General features: G+C 40.1%; 1 protein-coding gene across 6 annotated transcripts in view; it reads left to right on the top strand.

Annotated features, from left to right (window-relative positions):
* The window catches only part of ablim1b (actin binding LIM protein 1b), a 71,642-nt gene that overhangs the window by 45,549 nt on the left and 7,791 nt on the right, over positions 1 to 18,302 (top strand). For 5 of the 6 annotated variants that reach the window (XM_057358550.1, XM_057358545.1, XM_057358544.1 and 2 more), the window contains 14 exons: positions 1,149 to 1,275; positions 1,461 to 1,554; positions 9,212 to 9,299; positions 9,873 to 9,931; positions 10,236 to 10,343; positions 11,304 to 11,348; positions 11,883 to 11,960; positions 12,965 to 13,123; positions 14,838 to 14,882; positions 15,309 to 15,347; positions 15,805 to 15,840; positions 16,755 to 16,884; positions 17,121 to 17,213; positions 17,521 to 17,535. In XM_057358550.1, coding sequence (XP_057214533.1) covers positions 1,149 to 1,275; positions 1,461 to 1,554; positions 9,212 to 9,299; positions 9,873 to 9,931; positions 10,236 to 10,343; positions 11,304 to 11,348; positions 11,883 to 11,960; positions 12,965 to 13,123; positions 14,838 to 14,882; positions 15,309 to 15,347; positions 15,805 to 15,840; positions 16,755 to 16,884; positions 17,121 to 17,213; positions 17,521 to 17,535 — 1,116 coding nt within the window. The remainder of the gene's footprint in view (positions 1 to 1,148; positions 1,276 to 1,460; positions 1,555 to 9,211; positions 9,300 to 9,872; positions 9,932 to 10,235; positions 10,344 to 11,303; positions 11,349 to 11,882; positions 11,961 to 12,964; positions 13,124 to 14,837; positions 14,883 to 15,308; positions 15,348 to 15,804; positions 15,841 to 16,754; positions 16,885 to 17,120; positions 17,214 to 17,520; positions 17,536 to 18,302) is intronic. The other variant, XM_057358548.1, reaches the window with a different exon arrangement.

Below are 18,302 nucleotides of genomic sequence, written 5' to 3'. Positions count from 1 at the left end.
AGCTTAAATGATGCATTAGAGGGCGAAATGCAGCGCAATGCATCACATCTTCTCCTCACTGTCAATGGTTTCATTCGTGCCCCGAGCAACATCAGCAGCGTCTGGGACCTCCCCGGCCCTACTCATCCATCCCTGCTTTTAATAAAAGCTATTGGGATCTCAGTGAAAGAACATAAATAGAAGATGACAGCCCTGAGCTATTTTAAGCGCTGAACCTTTTACACACATTACACATGTATAAACTAAACTCCCTCACGTTCCTCCAGGAGGAAGCTCCATCTCGCGGAGGAAGGATGCTCGGAAACAGTCCTGCAGTAGCGTATCGGCACTGAGTCATGATGCTCTGAGTCATGCAATGTAATGCTTATTTACTATTGATTGTTCACTGATGGTTTTTAAAGGTAGTGTGCATGAATAAGACGGAGCTTTGTTTAAAAATCATATATGGGAGGCTGTAGTTGTGAAATCGGTGGGTGTTGTACATCAACAGGCCTCTGGTTAATGCAAGGAAGGTTTTGTGTTGCTTCATACTTCCATCTAGTGGATGGAGTTGTTTGTGCACACCTATGGTTGTGTATTAAGCTGAAATTCTTTGTTTGGTGGTGCCAGTAATTGCAAAATGGCAAATTCTAAGAAAATGTCAAAATGTTATTTGTATTTTTTTATTTTTTATTTAATGCAGTACATACATTTTTAGATCAATGGATACAAAGCAGGAATTTAGAATTGTTTTTATTCGTTTATGTTAGCTTAGAGACCATTTATATGCAAGTGTACAAAATATAACAAATGATATTTTGAGAAATGTCTCAGTGGTTTTGTGTCCATATACAATAGAAGTGAATGGGTACTGCCGTTGTTTGGTTACCAGCATTCTTCAAAATATCTTCTTTTGTGTTCTGCGGAGAAAGTTATACAGGTTTGGACTGACATGAGAGTGTCTAACTGATGAAAGAGGGTTTTTTTGGGTGAACTGTCCCTTTAAGGCATATTGCCCTTTGAATTGCCGCACCTCCACTTTCTTGTTTTAACAGGAAATGAAACAGAATAAAGCAAACTGTGCTCATCAGGCGATTTATTGGGACCTTTATTGTCCAAATACTTTATAAGTGTATCATCTGCCTGATCAGCGTGTGTTCTCTTTGCAGACTGTGCGGGATGTGGCAGGGATATAAAGAACGGTCAGGCTCTTCTGGCCTTGGATAGTCAATGGCATCTCGGCTGCTTCAAGTGCAAAGCCTGCGGAAAGGTGCTGAGTGGAGAGTACATCAGCAAGTGAGCTATGCCTTCATTATCTTTTATCTCTTACCATCTCATTCCTCTATATAATTCCCTTTCTCTGAATGCCTAGCGTGTCCTCTTTTCTAATAACATTCAATTTATGCTCTTATCCTGATTTTATTGAGGTGAAATGCAATTAAAACATAAATCTCATTTTCTCTTCTACAATTTTTATGTAGGGATGGTGCTCCATACTGTGAGAAAGATTACCAGATCCATTTTGGCGTCCAGTGCGAGGCCTGTCATCAGTTTATCACAGGGAAAGTTTTGGAGGTGAGTAAAAAAGTTGTCTGTTGTTGTCTGTTCCATGGGGTTTGACTTAGTGTGATAGTGAGATGCATTTGAAGGCACCACGGATGCTTTCCTGACATTATACGCAGTATAATTTTTTTATTAAAATAAACGTTAAGGCTAAATTGTAAGGCAGCACTGCATATAGTTTTTGTAGAAAATGCAATCCAACAATGCATTGCAACAAGCTCTGTCAAAAAATACCATCCTGTAAGTTAAGTGAAAGAATTTATTCAATAACAAAAAGTATGAAAGAAAAATAGTTGAAATTTGACTGTCCAAATTATTAATTTTTTTTACATTTTGTGTTTTTGCCCATGTAAGCAGTAGACAGCAAGGGGCTTAATTTGAGTGTGATGAGATTTCCTGAGGCAGTTGGACATGTATTTTATTAACTGCACGATAATTTATCGCGATACCACTAAATCCCATTGTAATCGAGCTGGCTGCGATATGCAATGTGTCGATATATTTTTAAATGTGTAGCTTGTCCGTGAAGCACGGCTCTGGGATCAGTAGGAAATGCTGCTCGATCTAAAAGCAGTGCGAGTTTGAGTCGCTTATATAATGTGCAATTGAAAAAGCAACACCCGTCAAACATGATCATTATAAATATACTTTATTATCATACAAATACCTGATGAGGCTTGAGTAACAGTGATAAAAAGATGTCCATAGGCATTTCCTAGATTCTTGAACGTGTTATGGTCTTCTTCTGCAGTGCGTATTTGGAGTTTCCGCACGAGAGCGCCCTCTGGCTTTCGGATGCAGCAGCATTTTCCCGTACTTCACTCAAAAGCTGTGCATAAATCACGTGATATGTATCGTCGGTTTGTGTTGAGTCATCTAAAAGAAGTGTTTACAGCTCAGAGGTTGCTCTTTCATAGTTCAAAAGACTTAATCTTTGACATTGGTTGCAGGTTTTGGTATCTTGGCACAAAACAAGAATTTTTAAAGATCTGTAACATATAAGATGTTAGATTAAAGGAGTACTTCACCTTTAGTACTTCACCTCAACGTCTAATGTGTATATCTTGTGTATATACTGTCCATATGTGTATAATGTACAGTATATTGTCTTTTTTGTACAGTCTGTCTATTTATACTTTGCACTGCTCGTCTGCACTAGATACTGTCACTTAAAGGCGCAGTTCTTGATTAACAGCGGCCACTAGAGTTGTATTATAGATTTGCCACGAATCGCTCAGTCCAAACACAACGGTGGCCACCACAGTACAAAAAGATGTCATTCTCATGTTGACGCAGGGAAGAGATTTTGCGGGCATTAGAAGGACTGTAGAAAGAGCGATGTCTTATGTATTACATAAAATAAAAGGTTTGTGCATTTTAAGTTTTAAAAGAAGGATAAAAGTCAGGCAGGAGCTAGGACCTGTGTTAATATTATAAAGACTTTCCAGCAGAGACGCGTTAGGACCCGCGGTATACGCCCTTTTCACAATGACGTCACTTAACTTCCGCCTTTTTGCAAAGCAGTGTATCATAACATCCGTCTTGCAACAAACAACAACAAGAAGAAGAAGAAGAACTTCCGTTTTGCTGTCGCGCTGGAATTTAACAACAGTGAGAAAAAAAACTGACAGAACACGTATTCAATACTTATCCTAGCACCTTCGCTAACACAAAAAGAAAACAAAACACTTACCTTCATAATCAAACGGGTACTGTTCAACGAAGAATTTGTATCCTTTCTCTAGCTTTGATCTTGTCGTTAGCGAAAATTTGTCTGCAAGACGTTGTACATCATCTACACGTATTTGTGGCAGATGTGCAAGCCACTTGGTAAACGCCATTCTGAGGCGCTAGCGGAAGTAACTTCTTCTTCTTCTTCTTGAGTTTTACTGGCGGTTGGCAAATCAGCTTATAGGTGCATTACCGCCACCTTATGAACTGCAGTGCTAGCGGAAGTAATGATACACTGCTTCGCGGCAGAACGGAAGATGTGTGACGTCATGTGAAAAGGGCGTATTGGGGCTTTTAGCAGAGATACTCGCATATATCTATGGAGAAACTTTCCAGCAGAGACGTTGGAGAGAAAGATCGTCTAAAAATCACCCACGAGGAGGTTGCTTTGATTCGGATCAGTATGTGAGTAACATACTAGCATACCAAGATATGTTGTTGTTGTAATATTAGCTGTGTGACGGAGCAGTTTTGAGCGTCATTGTTTATCTGGAACCGCTTTAATATTGCATTCGTCCAGATGCTTGAGAGAGAGAGCGAGATAGCGTTTTACTCTTTTACTCAATGATGAATAAACTTTCAGTTAATCCGCGGGTCACATGTGCTCCGCACCTGAGCGCACGATCCGTACGGATCACGGATCTTCCCGCGATCCGTTTCACCGCGATACCGCAGCGGAGAGGAAGAGGAAACGCGCGTTGTAGAGTTGTTTGTCCGTTTAGGGCTGCTGTACAAAACATGGCGGCGAATTCAATGTATGTAGGGCCGCTTTGTATGTAGATATAAATAGCTTATTCTAAGGTATTACAAACATAATGGTTCATTACGTAAGGTCTTCATACACCTCTGAAGAAATAGTTTTGTATATTATATTGTATTTCTGTCAATAGATCCTCCTAAAAATGCCGTATTGTTCCTTTAAGTCTGTAAAGTCATACAGTTGTTTGTCATACAGTTGTCTGTCCAACTGCATTCTACTTTGTATGGAGTCCGCACCCAAGACTTTCACTCACCACACGTGGTGATGTGTTGAAAATGAAAATTCTGTCATCATTTACTCACGCTCCTGTCATTTCAAGCCTGTATGACTTTCTTCCTTTCGCAGAACACAAAAGAAGATGTTTTGAAGAATGTTGTTAACAGCCCCCATTCACTTGCACTGTTCTGTTACCAACATTTTTCAAAATATCTTCTTTTGTGTTCTGCAAAAGAAAGAAAGTCGTACAGGTTTGAATTGACAGGAGTTCGTCTAAATGATGACAGAATTTTCATTTTGAAGGTGAACTTACTCCTTTAAGGTGTTTTTAGGAGACAAACTAATGGTGTGGAAAATCAATGTACAGATATTCTAAAACAAACCATATTGAATTTAGCATAGAATAGAATTAAGTATCAGTAAACATTGCATTTTTTTTTATTTAATATCTCAAATGTTCTGATAGATTTACAGAAAGTTTACTATTGTGCAAATTGTCATGACAATATGTAAAGAGTTTTGTATAAACTTTCTCTCTGTTTAATCTCTTCGCTGTCATAGAGAAACAATTGAAATACGAAATCCCCAAGCTGGTCCCTTTGGGATTTTTATGTTCACTATTTTATAGCCGTGTCAGCTTGTGTCCAGAGTGTTCCAGAGTCGTACACTTCCGCTCACACTGAACATCTGTGGCTGGATCCCCTGTGAGGGTCTCAACAGTCTCGCTGCATATACACATGCACACAAGTCTCAACGTCTCATGTCATGGCTGAACTTAAATCTTAAATATCTGCAAGCATGCTTCATTCATCAAACACATGAGAACAGACTCTGTCCCACCGGGAACAGAGCAGAGACCAAGAACCATCAGCGTTGGAGCCATTCCAAGGTCCCGCCCCAGCTATTGTACATGGGGCGGCCCCTTTGAGGCTGGTCCCCTCTAATAGGCTGAGAGAACAGTGAGGTGGGTTGGGAGGGTGAAATTTAAGAAAGTTCTCAAGAAAGTCAGAGGGGAAGATTGAAGGATTGAGGGAAATACTCTCGTAAGAGTACGAGAGTGTAAATTAAAGTGAAAAAGAGGATTTGAAATACAAGGCCGCAGGTCTGGGGTGCCACACGAGCAGCCTGCCAAAGGTAAAGTTATTTCAGCTGACTTCATAGGAGTGATTAGAAACATTCTTATCAGACGTGATGTTGTTTGAAAGCATTTCAATTTGCAGTTCTGTCATGCTGTTTGTTTTGGGAGTATGGTACATTCAACTGGGTGTGATTCTGCGTAAGTGTGTAGATGATGTTTATCAACAGTGTGAAGAATTTCTTTGCTGTTTCGGTGATGATGGTCAATCTTTGGCAACATGATTACACTGACCTGTCAACAGTTTATCAGTTAGTGACACAGACGAAGACCAATTCTTTGTCATGTTTCTGCACACACACAATCTCCGTTTACACTTATGCACTCCAGCATACTACTTGTATTTATGGGGATGTGTGCAGCCGCAGATGGCGAAGGGAAGTGCACTGGAATCTTATGTATGTGTGACCGCAGGACATCAAAGCTACAGGGCTATCTATATTAATCCAAGCAGATACGTGTAGAATTTTGATCTGATGTTTAAAGCAACAGATGCCCTGATCTGCAGATGGAATCTCACTCGTGCCAAAAAAAGCCAATCAGATTTAATGGTGCGGGAATGGAGCTTATTAATGCTGCTATGGAATGCCGGGATTTTAGAAAACGTCAGGTTTTGTTTTGACAAGAATCAAGACTTTAGTAAGAAGTTATTTATTAGGGAAGGAGAGGACGTATATCAATACAATACAATAGCAGACACGCAGACTTATATTTAAAGGGATAGTTCGCGCAAAAATGAAACTTCTGTCATCATTTATGCACTTTCATGTATTACCAAACCTGTATGACTTCCTTTTTCTGAGGAAAACACAAAAGAAGATATTTTGTGAAATGTCTCAAAATAATGGTTTTGTGTCCACTGTCCATACAATGGAAGTCAGTGGGGGCCAATGATGTTCGGTAACCAACGTTCTTCAAAATATTTTTTTTTGCATGTTCTGCAGAAGAAAGAAAGTCACACAGTTTTGGTAAGACACGCAAGTTTTTTTTTTTTTTTGATCAATTGTAACGAACACACTAACTGAGTGTGCAATGTGTGTATTCTGTCCTGTCAGCTTCTATATGTCAAGCGTGGAAAAGTTATTTAACAACGCTGTATTTTCCGTCCCATTAAATCTCGCCAATGGGAGTCTGTCAGACCAGCTGGCCATGCATTATCTCTCCACACACACTCACAGATGCAGAATGTGCTCTTTCTGTCTTTCTGCTGGGTGATTTTGTTCTAACAATGCCCAAATGTCTTAGCAAAAAGCACCTTGTCAGGTTGTCTGGTTCTTCCTGATTTGTGGAGTTTAGAGTTTTGGAAGGAGTGTATATTGCTACTGACTGCTGTGCCTGGTTTGATAGATTTTGATTCGTTTTTCCACACTTGTTACTGTAGCTTGTTAGACCAGCTGCCTAGAAACATGACCCAATTTAACACCCGCCTTAATCTCACATGCTTGTCATTTCCCCTTGTTTCCAATAGCTGTGATTCCTGCATGTTGTTTTCTCTTTCCCCATCTCCCTGGCCCCGTCTTCTGTCCACACCCCTCCATCTGGGCTGACGCACAGTCGTGGACTGTTCTTGGCCCCCGTTCCTTGCAGTTAGCTGGTCGCCCTTTGTTTTTCGTGTTGGCTTGTCTGATGCAATACGAAATAAAATGATAGCTGTCTGCTTCAGACTGCTAAAGAGAACATGTTGTAACTGGGGTTTGTGTACTGGAAAACTTTTGCAGGATCTTGTTGCCATGGCGAGGGGGCCCCGGGAGCCGAGGGGTCACATCTGTGTGAAATCATGCGTTTCAGCAGCATTGCCTCATAGTTCAAGACAGCGGTACACTATGGGATGTTTCCCCTGCGGAGGAGCCAAACAGGCGACTCCCTCCTCAATGCTCAGAGCTCCAGCTGATAAAGGAACAGCCAAACAATTGAACTGTGTGTTTGTGTGAGGCTCCACCTGAAAATAGATAAACAAAGACTTTGGTTTCTTTGAATTTTTTTTAGATTTTAAGGTAAAAAAATCATATCATTTTCATTGATATCTGCTAATATAACTATATTACCCCAGTATTTACAAAAAAAAAATGTTTAATTCAAATGACTGAATCAGAGTTATGAATCATTTCATTCAAATAGCCGATTTAAACTAAGGTGTGTAAATGAACTACACTCGAACGGATAGTTCAAACAAAATATGACGAATCTTTCATGCAATTCTGAACCTGTATGACGTTCTTTCGTCTGCAGAACACAAAAGAAGATATTTTGAAGAATGTTGGTAACCAAGCAACATTAGCCCCCATTGATTTCCATTGTATGTACAAAAAACCACTGAGACATTTCTCAAGGTTTTGAACGGCATGACAGAATTTTTATTTTTGCGTGAACTTTAACACTTCTATCTCTTGAACAACTCTATCAGCATTATTGAAGCAAAGTGGAAATCAGAGACGCTATTTAAAAATCTTTCATAACATTCTAATATGTGAAATTTGTGAGACAGGGAAGGGTCACCAAACAAGTCTAATGACGCAAATCTATTTGTGTCCAAAGAAAAAGTGTGTTAAATTCACCATATTTTTGACCAAATTGCATATTTTCCGCTCGCAAAATTATTGTAATTATTTGATACATCACTCCGCGCTGACAGCTAATGTAAATTTAAGATGAAAACGTATCATATTTTGGGCAAAATTGGGTTTAAGAAGGGCAGTACAGAGAGAGAAGTGAAAGAGGAGATGAAGGGTACAAATCAAATATGTTTATGGAACGAATAAAAAAGCGTAGAAGACAAAGCACTGCCTGAAGAAAAGACTGTTTTAATGAGATTTCGAAGGATGTCATCAACACTCCCACAGTTAACTGAAACCAGCAGAATGATGATGAAATATCAGATCAGCTGTACATGCCTAAATGTGTTGATCTCATACATACACAACCATATGCATATCATATCATGTCGGATGTACATTGGTTTGACCTGTTATATGAGCTATATGTGAGCACAACCCTTCTGAACTAGTGATTTTCAGATTAACTTTGTATTTTTCTGCTTGTGGTTATGAATGACATGTAAACAAACGCACATATGTTTCCCAGACCTCCCATATCAGCATTGCAGCTCATAGACTAATACTTGAGAGCCGATGATGTCAGAGCTGTGGTGTAGTGGTTAGCATGCTATTGACAGAAATTTTGGTACTACACTTATAAAAATAAAGGTGCTTAAAGGTTCTTCACAGCGATGCCATAGAAGAACCATTTTTGGTTCCACACAGAACCATTCAGTCAAAGGTTCTTAAAAGATCCGTCTCTTTCTTATCTTTTTATAACCTTTTGTATCTTCGGATGTCAAAGGCTCCTTATGGAACCATTTGGACAAAAAAGGTTCTTCTATGTCATCATGAAGCACCTTTATTTTTAAGAATGTATGTTGAGTCACATGTTCAACATGGATCGTAAGGCAAAACCAGCTGAAAACTACTGTGTGTGTGTACCTTTGCGCTTTTGTAGTTTGTAGATTGTTGTCATGATCTGGAGACATCCGGGGGTCAGGAGGGTATTTTTCTGTGGCGGGTCAAGATGATAGTGTGCAAACAGTGACTCTGCAGATCTTAACTTTGGTATCATTCACTAAAACCATGAAGTGATGCAGAACAGAAGACTGAGAATAAGGGACAAAATGAAGGACAGAGATCTCTCTTTTAAAAGTGAAAGCACATCTGTTCTATTCACCAACAGGCCATTATACTGTGTCACAGCTGTTTCAGCCTCTTTGTGCTCTCGTCTCTTTGAAATGTATTTCTTCCTGTTCTTAAATAACGCTTGACCTTTGCCCCTCACAGGCAGGAGATAAGCACTACCATCCCAGCTGTGCACGATGCAGCAGGTGCAATCAGATGTTCACGGAGGGAGAGGAGATGTACCTGCAGGGTGAGTGTATATCCAAGCCTCCTTAAAGGGACAGTTTACCCCAAAATAAATATTCTGTCATCATTTACTCACCCTGGAGTTGTTCCAAAATTGTATAAACTTCTTTGTTCTGATGAACACAAAAAAAAGATATTTGGAAGAATGCTCTTAACCAAACAGATCTTGGCCACCAATGACTACCTCAGTAGGAAAAATTACAATGGTAGTCAGAAGTGCCCTAGAACTGAATCCTAAATTCTTCAAAATATTTTTTTGCAAGGGTGGCCAAAAACTGTTTGCTAACAAACATTCTTCCAAATATCTTTTTCTATGCTTGTCAGAACAAATACATTTTTTTTATCGAATTGGAAACAACTTGAGGGTGAGTAAATAAACACATCATTTTCATTTTTGGGTGAACTGTCCCTTTAAATTCTTCTCAAAGCTGAGCTTCAGTTTATACTCTAAACACACCAATGCAACATGCACACAAATGTTGAAATGTGTTAATAAATGATTTGAATAGAGGTAAGATCATGGACATAACTAATGTACTGTATGCAACCCACTTATTCTGTTTTGTCTGTTTTCCAGGTTCTACGGTGTGGCATCCAGACTGTAAGAACAGCAGTAGAGTGGAAGAGAAGTACAGAGTGAGTGTCCATTTATTTTAACACTTCCTGTCAGTCACGACTCACATAGTCATAATCTTAAAAATACAAAGCACTTCCTTCCAAGAAAACAATATCAGCCTGTTATAAGATAGACATCAGACATCCCTGAGAGAAAAATGCTCACAATCCCTTGTTATGTTTGTTGTGCCCAAACGTCCCTAATGACTCCAGATTTGTTCTCTGAAGTTTGAATTGAAGTTCAGGTGCTTAGCTGAGGCACAAAGAGAGAGTGTGTGTGTTTGTCAGTGTGGTTTGTCCATTCTGTTGTGATTCTCCTCCTTAGGCAGCTTGGCAGCGTCCTAAAGGGAAACCCAGTCCGTTTGATATCTTTTACCCACACTCTCAGATAAAGAGCTCTCGGCTGAGCCGGCGTCCCCTGAGCGGGCGTGAGGTTTGGAGTCTTCTGCTCTGCACTCCCTCCAGATTGCAAAGCTTCTAGCTAATTCAACTTCCTCCAACTGTCTTGCTTTTCTTTAAAGCAAGACCACGCTGCTGCGTTTTGATCTTAATTTTAGTTCAGTGGTTCTCACAGCAGCACTGCACATTTTAATGTGTCTCCTAGGATTTGAATCAGGTTTGTTAAAGGGGTAGTTCACCCCAAAATACAACATAAAAAAATCTGTCATCATAATTAATTCACCCTCGTGTCATTTAAAGCTGTAGTATATGACTATATTTTGTGGAACACAAAAAAAAGATATTTTGAGAAATGACTCGTTTTGTGTCCATACAATGGAAGTCAATGGGGGCCAGTGTTGTTTTGTTACAAACGTTCTTCAAAATATCTTCTTTTGTGTTCTACAGAAGTATAACACCGTGTCTACACCGGATGCGACAAAAGACAATAGAACGCATTAGAACCCATTATCATTTCAAATTTTGTTCACACTGGATGCTGCCCGCCGGTCGCGTCCGGTGTAGACACGGTGTAAAGGTCATACAGGTTTGGAATGACATGAGGGTGAATAAATGATGCAAGAATTTACATTTTTAGGTGATCTATTCCTTTTAATAAGGAAGACATGGAAAATGTGCAGTTGAAAACAACTGTGTGAACTGATTTTCCCTCCCCAGCACGCATACAAGATAAGAATACGCTTGCTCCTCCTGCAAGTTACCTGACTATTCTTATAGAGGTGTTATAGAACATTTCATAAAATCTTAACCACATGTGCCAAAAACTAAATAAATCTATATCTGGCCCGTATGTACGGGTTATTGTGCACATGACTTTACATGTAGCAAACAGTAGAGTTAGATGAGCACTGGCTGAGTTTTGCTACGGTATGATGTCACAGTGTTTCGTTGAGTGTGATGTCATATCCTATAATGCCTTTTCCTCCCTTTACAGCCACTCCCACTCTCAGTAACCTCTCTGCACCAATCAGAAAGGCAGGTACTGTATTCTGCTTCTGGCAGCAGAGCGGGGAACGCTGAGTGTTTTGCAACTTGTGTACTTATAGTCACCCTCCAGCAGAGGGCGGACTGCTCAGGCCCTTCCTTCTCCAACGTCCCCATAACCGCCTGTGTGTCATTGCGCTTTTCAGGCATGTGGCCTAAACCTTTCACGGCTCCATTCACCATTAAAGGAATGACGGTTGTTGACTCTACACGCAGAAAGATCTCAGATATGAGCTCTTGTTGTAGACTTTTACACCTTTCATACACAATATTCATCCTAAAAGGTGTCCAATTCAGGTGTACACTAAACCAAGAGTCATATCTGAGGGGTTGGCTGCGGTGGCTGCATTGATTGTCTGACATGAAAAGTGCATTGTGGGAAGGCTTGCATATGTGGTTGCATTGGAGCTGGCAGCAGTCCATAGGCAGAGGATGCCATTTGGGACCAGACCTATGAGTGTGCGTTTAGTAATGTGTATGTGTGCTCCTTTGCAGATTATTGCTAACACAACGTCTCGTTCTCCCGCAGCCCACGGGGTCATCGTCTGAGAGTATCTGTTCCAGACCTGGTTCGAGCATCCCTGGATCTCCAGGTCACACAATCTATGTGAGTCCCACCTATCGGCGCCCTCAGTCGTTTCCTGAGTCTATCACATCTTACCACTCGATGCGCAATGGATTCTGAGGCCGATACGTTTCAGAATCACTCTAGAAACAAACACCTGGACATTCAGGGAAAGCAGAGGATGATGTGTCAGCTTTCGTCTCTCTGCACAAACCTGTACTTATTTCTCAAACATCTGCCTTGTATTTGACACGCATTCTGTACCCCTCTGCTGTAGCATCTTTAGCATTGCATAGCGTCACAAAGAACTTCAGAACTTAAGGAATAGTTCACACAAAAATAAGGATTTTTTTTCCATCATTTATTCACCCTCACGTTGTTCAAAACCTGAATTTGACTCTTTCTTCTGTGGAACACAAAAGAAGATATTTTGAGAAATGTCTGGTTTTCTGTCCATATAATGGAAGTCAGTGGAGTCCAATGTTGTTTGGTTACCAACATTCTTAAAAATATCTTCTTTTGTGTTCTGCAGAAGAGAAATAGTCATACAGGTTTGGAATGACGTGTGTAAATGATGAAAGAATTTTTAGTTTTGGGTGAACTGTTCCTTTATAGCTGCACTATACATAGTATGTATGTTGTGGACTCTTTATCGACACCTATGATTTCAACATAAAATTGCAAGAACATATTAAGAACATATTTCATCAGAACAAAGAAATGTATACAGATTTGGAAAAAGTTCAAAAGGACAGAATTTTCCTTTTCGGGTGAAATGTTCCTTTAACAACCAAGTGTTGAGTTGGTTTGATGCTTGGAAAGTGTTCATTTTGAACCCTCTAATAGCAACATCTATTAGATGTACTTCATCTTTCCCTACTGTATGTTCAACCCTTGTGGTGACCTGTGTAATAGGCTGTGGCTCTGATTGGATGTGATGTGGATGACCTTTGACCTGTGCCGTGACCTCTTCCTCATCAACACATTTTCTCCTTTTGTGTGTCCACCTGTGTTTTCCCTCCCTCCTCATCCTCTCTTTCCTCCAGGCAAAAGTAGACAATGAGATTATTGATTACAAGGACCTAGCAGCCATCCCCAGAGTCAAGGCCATTTATGACATAGAGCGTCCAGACATGATATCCTATGAGACTCTCCAATCCACCTCCTCTACCCTGAACAGACAAGGAAAGCACAGCCCAGGAGAGGTAACCGTAACCCATATCTAGCTGCTAGTTCATAAACAAACAATTTGCTATAATGACAGTTAATAATATATTGTTAAATGGACACGTGCAAAAATATGGTGCTGCTATATTTGTTCAGTTTCTCTTTTGTACTAGAGTTGTCAGAGCAAAGCGTCAACTAACATCAAATCTGAAAGTGCAGATAGTCTGTCTAAATATTGTGTAAGCAGTCCATTCCTTCACTAAACAGTACATATATAGCTGTGGAAAAAAATAAAGAGACCCTTTCAAAATGTATTATGTACTATTTATAGGTATGTGTTTAGGTAAAAAAATTTTTTTACAATTTTTGTTTCATTCTGTGAACTACTAACATAATTTCTTCTATAAAAATATAAATATTGTTTCTATTTGCATTTATTTGCAGAAACTGAAAACAGGTCAAAATAACAGAAAAGATGCTCTGTATTTTTTCACACCTCATACTGCAAAGAAATGAGTTCAAATTCACTTTTAGCCAATACAACAGTAATATTTGTACATGTAAAAAAGTTCATGTACAAGTTTTTTGTGATAACCTATATTTTATCACAGTTTTCATGTGTCTTGTCATTCTGTCAGTCTTTCACATTGCTGTTGGATGACTTTATGTCACCCCTGAAGTTTGATTTTGCTGAAATTAAACAGACACCGGACTGAAATGGCCACATTACATCTAGAAATGCTGATTAAATGAAAATTTGGAATGGTCTCTTAATTTTTTTGCGGCTATACCTTACAATGGCCCCAAAAGTATTAGAATGCATTAGCTGTACATACACGACGAATTTCTGTGCATTTGTGTGAGTCATGATGCTTTTTCTGCTACAATTTAGGATCCAAATGCCTAAATCATAAAAATGCATTTTGCAATCTGTATTTACATAAAAGTATAAAATGATGCAGAATTCCATATAGGAGAACTGTAACTTCCTGTACCCCCTAACAATACAGTCTTCTTAACTAAACCTGCATGTATGGCTTTTCCCTTGAAGTCGGGCCTACACTGTGCGATTTTAGCTAAATTATATTTGTTTATTTGTTTGTTATTGCATAACAACTCTCAATGTATGAGTAAATCACATACAACGTGAAGCTAAAGCTTACGGTGCCCCCCCATGCAGTCCGATCATTGAGCTGCGACTGCTTTAACTGTGCAAAACCTTCAGAAGTGCGACCAAAATTTCTGATATAAAATCACTGTCCTGCTCTCATTCACCAGATGTTAATTGCTTTTTGTTTCCATCATACACTGCATGACAAATGACACACAATTACAAGGCTGAAATTTGTCCCGACTCCAAAAACAGTTGAAATTCAGACAAAATATTACACGGCGTATGCCCGACATTCTCTCTACCCTACAAACGTAAAACGTTTAAAGTACACAGTGTTCACATTGTATATTGCATGTATTTGTGTGACCATGTGAGCTGTATGTCCATGCATGAAAAGAACGTTTGATGAAGATGTGTTTTATTGACTGTGACTGCTCTTTGGGTTCCCTCTGTATCATTAAACTTTGCTCTGTTGTACCACACAACGCCTGTGAGCCTTCTCTGTGTAGAGATAGCTGTTACAGCACCCCCTGGTGGCCATAATTAAAATCTCAGCCAGACTGTGGCGATGAAATTGCACAGGATTTTAACTGTCGGACAAGATCGCAGAGTAACTGAAATCCTTTCCTCCTCCACAGCTTGGCACAGCATCAGGTGGCAGCCCCCTAAGAGGCCGAGCCACAGTAAGACCACTGACACAAATCATTTGTTTGTGGATTACATCCAAACAAACTAACATGAACAGACTAACATAAATTTAGCTTAATAAGTGCCAACATTGATCTCTCACACCTAGTTTCTGTCATCTCATTGGCTGCTTGTACTCTCATTTGTTTTGCCGCTTTGTGCATTACTTCAAAGTCTCTAGATTTCCCGAGTGACTATGAAATGAAATGTAAACTAAACCCACTGAAAATATTAAGACAATGCTTAACAATGACATTAGACAGCATCTAACTCTGCAAGTGCTTCTGTCAATCGTCTTTCACCACTGAATTCATTACTTTAAAAGCATTATGTGTGCATGTTGGCTCACAGAAAACCAGCTGTTTCCATGACATAAGAAATCATTTATTTGTAGTGACTAAGTTTTGTGTCCACACTTCCAGACCCTGCCACAAGACCCCTCCACACTGTCCGCCGAAACAGTAAGTGTCAGAGATCTTGAACCATGCTGGTGTCAGGATACGGGAGAATATTCGTGAGCTGTGCAACTCCAGCTGTCTAAGCACATTTGTTGATGTTTGTTGTGAGAATGTATGTTTGTGTTCCTCTGTCTGGGTGAATCTCACAAAGAATTGTCTGGGTCACAATGAAAAATTCCGGGTTGTGCGACGGTTCAAAAAATAGGATAATTGCAAAAAAAATTTTTGTTTGACTTGTTTCCCAATTCGATCATCAGTTCAGTTTTGCTTTATTCACTCAATGTGCTTCATAAACTACACAGGACATTTGCCAAGTATACGTACTCTATTAACTATGTATACATTGTAACGGGTATAGTATAGTCCACAATTTAACATAATCCCATTCTGACTGACTTTGTCGTGCACACTAGCACACTGATTCTGATGCATACTTACTGTACTTGCTCTTCTCTTCCAGTCTCCGAGGACGCTGTCTCCCACCCCTTCTGCTGAGGTCAGAGACTGCTTTATAATGCTTAATCTGTATTCATGTTACAGGGATGTAGACTGGGCTTTACATAAATCACGGATTATTTATTCAATGCAAAACTCAAGTACTCTCCTGAAAAATATTAATATACATTGGTAACACTTTACAATAAGGCTGTATTTGTTAACAATTAACATGAACTAACAATGAGCAATACTTCTACAGCATTTATTAATCTTAGTTTGTGTTCATTTGAACATTTGCGAATATATTTTTAAAGTCAAATTTTGTAACCGTTAACATTAGTTAATGCACCAGGAGCTAACAGAAATAATTGTACTGACATGAACTTCCAGTCCAGTGTATGAAATTTAGCGGCATCTAGTGGTGAGGTTGCGAATTGCAACCAACGGCTCACTCCACCCCTCCCCTTCGAAGCACTACGGTGGCTGACACAGAACAAAGATGTTGTCACGTTTTTCGCTTCTTTGCCAAAGGACAATAGCGTATTTACAAAACGCGCTCTGTAGAGCAGTTTGCCCATTTATGGCGAATTCCATGTAAGGGGTGTAGATAGAAATAGCTCATTCTGAGGTAATAAAAACAAAACGCTTCATTATTTAAGGTCTTTATACACCTCTGAAGACTTAGTAATGTATATTATATTGCATTTCTTTCAATAGATCCTCCAAAAATGACATACTGGACCTTTAACATGAACAAGGATTAATACATGCTGAAGAATTTAATTGCTTATTGTTAGTTCATGTTAGTTAATGCATTTACTATTGTTAACAAATACAACCTTATTGTGAAATGTAACCAATACATTGTTTTTTTTCCTCATTATTACAGCATTATTTACTGCTGATATGCTGATATTGTCCTAATACAACTATCTGCTGAAACTTCCCACTTTGTGTGTTTGTATGCGACAGGGCTGCTACGACACGAGGGAACGCATCATACAGCGATCCACCAGTCAGGGCTCTATCGGCTCTCCGGTCTATCACCGGCACAACTACATACCGCCCATATCCAAATCTCCCCAGCACTTTCACAGACCAGGTGAGTCAAACGAAACGATTCATTGAAATTCTCGCCCTATAGGATTTCAGAGGATGTGGCCTTCTTTTGTCACGCGGCTAAACGTGTCAGCCCACCTCGCCTTGCCTTTCCTTGCATTCGGTTTCCCTCAGACCCTGTGACCTTCCTCCCTCCTCTGCTGCTTTTCATCTTCTCTTTTCTCCTCTTTTTCCTCCTTCCTCACCTGCTCCTCCTCCTCTTCCCTGAGCGGCCGGCAGGAATGCTGAAGCTCTGCTCTTCCTTGCGCTCCAGCCACAGCGATACGCGCCCCACCTCCCCTTTCCGACATCACTTCCTCCCCCACAACAAAGGTAAGGCCCCACCGCCCCCGTCGCCTCACCTGTTCGGGTCATTCTCAGTGTCAATGTCATTTTGTAAAACACAAGACCACCCTCCCTTCGGGTCAGTGATTGAGTCTAAAGCTTGTAAGGCTGTGCCTTTTATGTGGCGGCACTGTCTGAGAAAGTTCTGGACTTGCTTGAGTGGCACCAGGATCTGTATGAATCTGTGACATTGAAGGCTGTGTTTGGTCTGTAAATGCAACTGAAGCACATGTGGAATGCAAACGCACATTACTAATGACATGTTCCTTGTATAATGTCCCTTTCCTCTCCACAGATTCTTTCTGCATAGGTATGTCTTGGCTTTATGGCTGTTTTTAACTCTGTGTGGCAGGTGCATGCTGGTTCCATTAACCCTTTCCTTCCTGCTTTCATTCTGCCCATTCAGTGACATTTAACCAAGTCGCTGTGACGTTACTAATACACCACAAACTTAGTGAGCTGTCTTGCTCTGTACAGCCTACAAAGGCAACTGCTTTTAAATGCAACCTCATGAGTGGTCTTTTTGAGGCCAGCAAATTTAATTGTCAAGCAAAAACAGCTTTTCATGCACAGAAGACCTGACTCGAAATTGATTTCAATAGATCCACTAGACTTGCGCTAGTATTTAAAGGTGCAGTTTATAACAAGTTTGCAGTAAAATATCCCAAAACCACTAGGCTGGTGTTATATATTTTGTTCAGCTGAGTACTTACAGTATCTCAAATGTTTCCAACTACTTGTAAATCGTGAGAAAATCGCCATTCTAAATAGTGACACAGTCGCCTGTCAATGGCGTCATATCCGCGTTCCCCTTTGTTACCGCCTTTACTGACGTAGAAACCGCATGACAACAGTGTCGTGGACAAATGCGGAAGTAGTGTCTGGCGTCTAGCAAGCCCCTGACTTGTTTCGAGCAGTCACTTATTTATGGACCACAATTATTCTCAATGTTTATAAACTTTACCTCATCCGCTAACATGATTTCTCGTTCCCGTCTGATTGATGGCCATCAGCGGTGGAGTTGAAGACAACAGATCCCATCATTCCACGCTCCTTCACAGCGTCATCAAGCTACGG

The sequence above is a fragment of the Triplophysa rosa genome, linkage group LG18 (assembly GCF_024868665.1).
Source record: "Triplophysa rosa linkage group LG18, Trosa_1v2, whole genome shotgun sequence".
In the NCBI taxonomy this organism is placed as follows: Eukaryota; Metazoa; Chordata; class Actinopteri; order Cypriniformes; family Nemacheilidae; genus Triplophysa; species Triplophysa rosa.
The sequence above is the reverse complement of the archived record's forward strand: the minus strand, read 5'-3'. Positions and strand labels throughout refer to the sequence as shown.